Source organism: Piliocolobus tephrosceles, chromosome 12, assembly GCF_002776525.5.
Source record: "Piliocolobus tephrosceles isolate RC106 chromosome 12, ASM277652v3, whole genome shotgun sequence".
In the NCBI taxonomy this organism is placed as follows: Eukaryota; Metazoa; Chordata; class Mammalia; order Primates; family Cercopithecidae; genus Piliocolobus; species Piliocolobus tephrosceles.
Window position 1 is genome coordinate 85,361,951 of NC_045445.1, and position 9,087 is coordinate 85,371,037.

At 43.5% G+C, this 9,087-nt stretch overlaps 1 protein-coding gene across 3 annotated transcripts in view; it reads right to left on the minus strand.

Annotated features, from left to right (window-relative positions):
- AR (androgen receptor) overlaps positions 1 to 8,511 on the minus strand; it is a 166,713-nt gene extending 158,202 nt beyond the window's left edge. For 2 of the 3 annotated variants that reach the window (XM_023198441.1, XM_023198440.1), the window contains exon 1: positions 6,854 to 8,481. In XM_023198441.1, coding sequence (XP_023054209.1) covers positions 6,854 to 8,409 — 1,556 coding nt within the window. In that variant the 5' untranslated portion in view covers positions 8,410 to 8,481. Of the gene's footprint in view, positions 1 to 6,853 lie in introns of all 3 variants that reach the window. The other variant, XM_023198439.1, reaches the window with a different exon arrangement.
- Positions 8,512 to 9,087: the final 576 nt, after the last annotated feature.

Below are 9,087 nucleotides of genomic sequence, written 5' to 3' on the forward strand. Positions count from 1 at the left end.
GGAAGACATCTCATATTTATGGATGAAAAAACTTAACGTTGTTGAGATGGCAATGCTCCCCAAATTGATTTACAGATGTAATAGAGTTCCTGTGAGAATCCCAGCTGACTTCTTTGTAGAAATTGACAAGCTTATCCCAATTCATATGAAAATTCAAGGGACCCACAAGAGCCAAAACAACCTTGAAAAACAAGACCAAAGTCGAAGAGCTCAAAATTTCTAATTTTAAAACTCACTAAAAACCTACAATAATCATGATAATGTGGTACTGGCATAGTAATAAACATATAGATCAACAGTATATAGTTGAGAGTCCACAAATAAACCCTCACATTTACAGTCAACTGATTTTACACAAAGGGTGCCAAGACAGTTAAGTGAGGAAAAATTCAACAAGAATATTGTGAGAACTGAATATCTATGTGTAAAAGAATGAAGTCAGACCCCTACCTCAATCATATATAAACATTACATCAAAACTGATGAAAGACCTAAGTGTAAACAGTGAAAATTATAAAACTCTTAGAAGGCAACATATGTGTAAATCTTTGTAATCTTGGATTAGGCAAAGCCTTCTTAGATATGATGCCAAAATCATAAGCCAAAACAGAAAAAAAAATAGATGAATTGGACTTCATCAAACTTAAAAACTTTTTTTGTGCTTCAATCTAGATTCCATTAAGAACACAAAAAGAAAAAAAAAGGAAAGTAAAAAAGACAACCCACAGAATGTGAAAAAATATCCACAAATCACAATCTATTAAAGGACATGTATCCAGAATATCTTTTTTAAAACTCTTAAAACTCAATAACAAAAAACCCAACTAAAAAATGGGCAAAGGATCCAAATAGATATTTCTCAGAAAAGAAGATATACAAATGGCCAATAAGAACATGAATAGATACTGAACATTATTCATTATTAGGGAAATAGAAATAAAAACCACAATGAGGTACCACTTCACACCCACTAATATAGCTGTAATAAAAAAGACAGAGAATAACAAGTGTTTGCAAGGATGTGGAAGAAATGGACCCCTCATACATTGCTGATGGGATTGTAAAACAGTGCAGACACTTTCGAAAACAGTTTGACAGTTCTTCAAAAGGATAAACACAGAGGTAGCATATGACTCAGAGATTTCAATCCTATGTATGTATCCAAAAGAATTGAAAATGTCCACAATATGTGGGCTGAATATGTCCACAATAAACTTGTACATGAATGTTCACAGCAGTACTATTCATAATAGTCAAAAGGTGGAAACAACCCTAATGCTCATCACCTGATAAACGGATAGATAAAATGTGGTATAGCCATACAGTGGAACATTATTAGGCTATAAAAAATAGTGAAGTACTGATACGTGCTTCAGCATGGATGACCTTGAAAACATATTCTATGTGAAAGAAGCTAGTCACAAAAGACCACATATTACATGATTTCATTCATACAAAATGTTAGAATAAGTACATCCATAGATAGAAGTAGATTATTGGTTGCTAAGGACTGAGGGAACATAGGGGAGTGAACACAAAGGTGCACAGGATTTCCTTTGGGGGTGATTAAAATGTTCTAAAATTGATTGCAATAATGGTTGCACAACCCTGAATATACTGAAAAGCATGGAACTGTACACTTTAGATGAGTGAATTGTATGGATTGTAAATTACGTCTCAATAAAGCTATTGTTTAAAAAATAACACTTAGGTACTAAGTAACCTAAATTGACAACATTCTCAAGTGACCCAGCACTTTAATGCTATAAACTTATCTAGATGAGCTGCCTTCAGTCCTGGTGTGGCCTGCAGGTTGGCAGCAAGAACTGCCAGGAGAGACAGTGGGTGGCATCACCCATGAGTGTGCAAGCAATAATTCATGGACTATCGTCTCTATGTAGCAGCTACTGAGAGAAGTCCTTAGGAGTAACAATCTAAAGTATTTGTCAGGTGGGAAATTTCAAGTAGAAAAAGCCTGGCAGTGTTGCTCTAAAGAGATTCCCCTACATGGTAAACAAACATCATAGAAAATCTAACTTTCTACTTCTTTACCTAGCAAAAGGGTAATCACTAAGCACCCCTCCTGGCCTACTCAAACTTACATGAATGCAGTGAATAAACTGGAAAACACTGTGTCTCTTTTTTGAAGAATGCTATGTAAATATGAGATTTCATAATTCTCTTCCGTATGACAAAGGGCAACCAATGCTGGTAACTGTACAGAACTTTATAAGCAATTTTGTTTAAAAGTCAACTTTGTGTTTAAGATGAGGTTAACTTTCTCTGAATTTAACATCCCAGAACTTGATGGAATGCTGATATGGGAAGTCGGAGGTAGAATAATTTCTTTAATATCTTTCTTTGTTTTCAAATGATTAATTTTTATGTAGCTTAAGCAGATTAGCCCAGCTGGACACTTACAGCACGCACCCTCATATGCATGTGATCGTGCTACCGAGGTCTGAACCGAACCGACCTGGGAAGGGTCTCAGAGCTGTCTCTCAGGTTCTGAGAGAAGGTGGCCAACATTACAGTACACAGAGAGAGACAGAGATCAAGACAGAGACAGAGACAGCATAAGAGAAAATACTTTATGAAATTGCCAAGTCCTCAAGCCATCTAGTTAACTCCCTCAGCAACTGTTGAACCAGGCTTTAACCTCAAGGTAAAAAAACCCAGCTATTCATTTTGCAATCTCCTCATGTCATCTAGTCTTAAGGGAGAGATGCTGGGGTTGATCTAATCGGTTACTTTACAGCTTTTTTTTTTTAAAGAAATTCTTTAGGAGCATGCCACAGGTGTAATGAGAAAAATGCCCTGAGAAGTGGAAAGAAGAGTCTGGATTTCAATGTGAAAAACATGAAAGGAGTGGAATAAAAGAAAATCGGGGACAGGCAGCACTTGAGGAAGCTGCAGACAAAGAGAAAATGGTGGAGGTGGGGGGTGGGGAGAGATTTCCTTTTCCTTCTTTGAACAAGCTCACAAAACTTGATTTTTTTGTTTGCTTTTTTTATATTTCAGAGTTGTGATTTCAGGTTTGGCTATAAAATAAGCCCTTGCTTTGCCACACCCAGTCCACATTCTGCTCCCTGCTTATGCAAGGTTCTGAATGAAACTGGTGATCTTGATATCACCATTAAAAATAATCATAATAAAATTGTCCACATTTCTAACTCCAGTTCACATAATCCCACCAAGTGGCTTGCACATGTACAAGCCACAGTGCATGTACGTGAAAGGAGACCAAAGAATTTTTTGTTTTAAATGCATATATGTACACCAGATGAAAAATTACTATTGGAATGAAAAACACTTAACAAAGAAAATTAAACGTACCAGCAAATCTAATATATTATTTCAAAGTTTACAGCTCAAAGAATGGAAGCCTGATGAGATAAAATTAGCACAGGCAAGAAAGCACCCCAAAACGACCCTGCAATTGGAAGCCTGCAAACTTCTTCAAAAATATCTCTCACCAGTGTTAATCTTTGGCTGACTTGAGCTGTGGACAAGAAAGAGGGCTACATCCTGTGTATACTTCCAGATGGGGTGCCACCCAGTGTGGCTATTTGGTCCTCAGGTGTTGATTGTTGGGATCCAGACAGAACTCACCACCTATTTGCTGACCACAAGGAAAAGATGCTTCTTGCCAAAATATTGGTTCTTGAAGCCTATGGGGAGAAATAGTCTGTCTTGGTTTCAAAGGAAAATTCTGCTTTACAAGACAAACTGTCCCTTTTAAGATAGTCATAAAAATGCTTGATAACTGAGAGGAGAGAGGAGAAGGAAAGAGGAATTAATAAAATGCCTTATTTTGAAAAATCTAATAGAGAAAGGGAGCAAGACTTGTCAATATCAAAGCACTGCTACTACCTACTATGGAGACTAGAACAAATTACAAAGAGAAAAATCAAAATGTTCTTTTTGCATCTGGATAATTTCTCTAAACCCCAAACTCTAATTCTGGGATGCAGACTCTCTCAGAACCCAACTCCCAAGAATAAATTTTTGTCATATTATTGTGCTGCCTGCTGGAATATAAGGAGCCCTACTTCTGCCAAGGGAGCCAGTGGTCAATTAACAAAGTTGTAGTCCTGTTTGATCGCAGAGAGAAGACAGACAGCTCCATAAAATATCATCAGGGTTGCACACAAGTCCCATCACTTTTTATTTTTCCGTCTGTTTAAACCACATGCTAAATTAAGTAAAAGAGACCACCTTTGCATCTCCCATACTCTCAGCAGAAACATTGTAAATGTATAAGAACACAGAGTGAGTGCAGATGTTACTAAGGTTTAAAAAAATCCCTTCACAAAATTAACTAATGTGCATAAACATACACATGAATGGAAAAAGGAGGAACCCAACAGGTCATTGGAAGCCTGCACAATTTTGAGATTTTTAGCTCAAAATTGGCACATAATGTATGCAATACAGAGAGGGAAGAAACTCTTGATTTGGCTTAAGAAATCTCTTGCCTTTCATCAAATTGTACCCCTACAAAGTGAGGGGAAAAAAAGAGAAAGTAAGAAAATATCAACTTTTGGATTGGAATTTATTGCATTCTGATTAAATTGATTAATTTTCAATAAACTTACTTAAGGATTTTCTATATCCTAGAAATGGAGTCTTCGTCAGCTTACGAGACAGGAACACCAGTTTTCCTTTTAACTAGACTCCTCATAATCAGTACAGCAATCACAAACCAGAAAAAAAAAAATCTTGTACTTTCTGCAGGAGCTGCTAAATTCTCATTAGTTTATGTCATTAATTTAAGCAGACTGTCAAGGAGGCACCAAGATATGATAGTCTTCCTCATAAAGAAGCTTTTTTCATTAAGATCTGAAATAAAATCACCAAGCTCGTTGTTTACCTCGTGGGAATAACTTTTGCTCTCTATAGTTATTCCCTAAAAATTTTGGTTTTGTCTTTGAAGGCACACATTTTTTTAACAAATATGTGGAACCATCAGTTTCTTCCCTGCTAAGTAAGTAAGTTGTAGGGGAGGCATGCAGAAGATGGAAGGTTCCAGAGTCTGGGTTAAGTATCATGGCAGGTCAAAATGCACCTTAGACATTTTCCCCCAAGAAAAGTTTACAGTAGAAGAGGGGCTCCACCGTCTAGTGACAGGCTTAGAAAAAAAATTAACCCTACCAAGAAAATTTATTCTTATAAAATGAAGAATACTTTTTTTGTCCCATAGGATAAACCCATTACAAAAATAAAGAGTCTAAATTAACTGGAAAATACTTTGACGATATCAAATGAACCCTTTGAAAATCTTGTAAGCCAAACATTAAAAACCTAATGGAATGTAAAGCCTGGTAAGAAGCTGTTTCTTCAACAGCCCACGAAATAATATGAAAGCCTACCCTCCTCTTTCTTTCTTCACTACTAGCGTGCTATCTCTACCTTGTAACAAGGAAAGCATCAGTGAAAGAAGGCAAATTGCTGGATTTAAGCCCCCATACGAAGATGTTAAGGCTAACAAAGAAATTTTGGAGAAGTCACAGATAAAAGAAAATAGCCATAGAAATAAAGAATAAAACATAAGTCCACAGGGACATCAGCACCTGGCCTACCTGAGAAGTGAATTCCCCAATTCAGTATGTCCTCCCTCACCAGATAAACTAATATCTTAATTTGCTGGGGGAGAAAATCTTCAGCATGGTCTCCAGGAAGCTCAACAATTGCGGTGAGGCATGATTTTTAATAAGCACGATGCAATTGCCTCCCACTTTTCTCATATGCTAATTAAAACTTTGGGGTAAGAGTATGGCTCATAGGTCACTAAGAGTTCTTACTCAATTTGTTAGAGCTAACAGCATGTATTCTAAAATGCCAACATGTCCTAAAAATGAAGGAATATAATAAAAAAAAAAAAACCTCACTCCTCCCTCCCCAGTGGAGATTTTGGGGCACACTGAAATAGCAGGAAATGTTTCACAAAAATATGTTTTCCAACACTTTTGTAAGTCAGACTCAAGCCTAATTAAATTGTACATTAAAAGAATATTCTCCTCTTTATAGAGCTGATGCAAACCTGAAGTAGGGGGTTGTGGATCTGTTATAATCCACAGAGAAAATAAACACTTTATAAGAGAAAACCGACCCAAGCAACTACTTTCAACATAGTCAACCAACGTTGAGAAACTGTGAATGCAAATGCTGTGGAGTCTTTACCAAGAAAGTTGCCCCTCTGCCCACTCTGAACATGACGGTTCGGATTATCTCTACTGACCTCCAGCCCTGGAGCAAGTCCCCAGTTGCTTCCAGGGAAAGAAGTTCACTCCTTCACATAGCAGACCTCAGCACCCAGAGACCACTTTCTTTCCCTAACCGAGAATTTCATTTTACCTCTTTGGAGGAGACCCGCGGAGAAGCTCTTGAGCCAGTGTTCTTGACTCTAATCTGCACAGGCTGAAAGGGAAGTCCTAACAGACCCGAAGAGAAGAAATTGCCCAAATTTCTGATTAAGGTTCTCAGACTTTGAGGACACGAGGAAAGGAAGAGTGGAGGGCTTACGAGCTTTGTCTCTGAAGGTGGCCCGTGCAATCGGATTTAAGTTTGGGACTCGAGTACCAGGAGGTAGCGAGAATTTGGGGCCCTTGGGGGAGTTGAAGAATCTGGGAGGGCAGGAATCAGCACCCAGGACACGCAGCAGGAATTAGGAGAGCTCAGGTTAAACCTCTGGCAGGCCGGGAGTCCACGGGAGAGCTCTAGGTTTACCCTGCTGAGCTCTCCCAGGGGCAGTCTGAGTGTTCGCGCAGGTAGGAGCCACTAGACACCCCAGAACGCAGAGCGACTCTGTGCCCTGGGCCAAAAGGCGACATTTCTGGAAGGAGAAACTTACCGCATGTCCCCGTAAGGTCCGGAGTAGCTATCCATCCAGGGGCCCATCTCGCTTTTGACACAAGTGGGACTGGGATAGGGCACTCTGCTCACCATGCCGCCAGGGTACCACACATCAGGTGCGGTGAAGTCGCCTTCCTGGCCCGCCAGCCCCTGAGGTGGCCGAGTGTAGCCGTAGGGGGCTACAGCTCCCGCCTCGCCTGCGCCGCCACCGCCGCCGCCGCCGCCACCGCCGCCGCCCCCACCACCACACGGTCCATACAACTGGCCTTCTTCGGCTGTGAAGAGTGTGTGCCAGGATGAGGAAGCAGCGGCTGAGGGTGACCCAGAGCCGGGTCCCGCTGCACCCGCGCCATGCAGGCTCGCCAGGTCCCCATAGCGGCACTGCGCCGCCGCAGCCGCCCAGGCGCTGCCGTAGTCCAGCGGGTTCTCCAGCTTGATGCGAGCGTGGGGATGGGGAGGCGGCGGAGGGGGCGGCGGCCCGGCCAGAGCCAGTGGAAAGTTGTAGTAGTCGCGACTCTGGTACGCAGCTGCCTCGTCCAGTGCTCCGGACTTGTAGAGAGACAGGGTGGACGGCAGTTCAAGTGTCCCGGAGCTCCCTGCTGCAGCGCTGCCAGAGCAGCCTAGGCTCTCGCCTTCTAGCCCTTTGGTGTAACCTCCCTTGAAAGGGGAATACTCAGCAGTATCTTCAGTGCTCTTGCCTGCTCTGTCGTCTAGCAGGGAACCTTTGCATTCGGCCAATGGGGCACACGGAGTGGGACGCACAGCGGGTGGAACTCCCAAAACTGGGGCGTACATGCAATCCCCCCGAAGCTGTTCCCCTGGACTCAGATGTTCCAACGCCTCCACACCCAAGCCCATGGACACCGATACTGCCTTACACAACTCCTTGGCGCTGTCAGAAATGGTCGAAGTGCCCCCTAAGTAATTGTCCTTGGAGGAAGTGGGAGCCCCCGAGGCCTCCCTCGCTCTCCCGTTGCTGCTGCCTTCGGATACTGCTTCCTGCTGCTGTTGCTGAAGGAGTTGCATGGTGCTGGCCTCGCTCAGGATGTCTTTAAGGTCGGCGGAGCAGCTGCTTAAGCCGGGGAAAGTGGGGCCCAGCAGGGACAACGTGGATGGGGCAGCTGAGTCATCCTCGTCCGGAGGTGCTGGCAGCTGCTGCGGCAGTCCCTTGCCGGCGGCCACGGCGGCTCCAGGCTCTGGGACGCAACCTCTCTCGGGGTGGCACTCCGGGGCTGACTGAGGCTGTGAAGGTTGCTGTTCCTCATCCAGGACCAGGTAGCCTGTGGGGCCTCTACGATGGGCTTGGGGAGAACCATCCTCACCCTGCTGCTGCTGCCGCTGCCGGGGGCTAGTTTCTTGTTGTTGTTGCTGCTGCTGCTGCTGCTGCTGCAGCAAACTGGCGCCGGGAGGTGCTGCGCTCGCGGCCTCTGGGTGCCTGGGGCCCGGGTTCTGGATCACTTCGCGCACGCTCTGGAACAGATTCTGGAAAGCTCCTCGGTAGGTCTTGGACGGCGGCCGAGGGTAGACCCTCCCCAGCCCTAACTGCACCTCCATCCTTGAGCTTGGCTGAATCTTCCACCTACTTCCCTTACCCCGCCTCCCCTTCTCTTGCTCAGAAGAGTTCAACAGACTGTGATGATGCGGTAGTCGCTGCAGCTAGCTGCCCACCTGCGGGAAGCTCCAGAGAAGGAAACTTGCGGGAGCAACCACGCAAAAAGCGCTCTGACAGCCTCAAAGTCTCGTGCAGAAGAAGACACACGGTGGACAAGATCTGCCCTGCTAGGCTCACAGTCTGTCTCTTAATACTTGAAGGGTAGATTCAAAAGATGCCCAAATCTTAAAAGAAAAAACAAAATCTTCCACCTTCCAAATTCAGTGTCCACTGAAGTAGGTGCAAATAAGAACTGAGTTATTATCTTTTTCTTTTATTTCGTTTTTTTTTTTTGTTGTTGTTGTTGTTGTTGGTTTTGTTTGTTTTGTTTTTGGCTACTGAAGCCCTGACTGTCTTTTCATCTTTTGATCTCTGGCTCCGCACTCGGGGTGGGGAAAGCAGGAGGAAGTAGAGAGAGAGTGGGGGGAAACGGAGGGTTCTCTCTGCTTGCAACCTAACCAGGCAGGTCGTGGCTGCAGTGCTGAAGCCGCTCCCCAGTCGCCTGGCTCCTAAGAGCCTTCTTTGCAATGTGCAGCTAGCTCGCCCGCTCGCAGCCAAAGGGAGTTACCTCTCTGCAAACT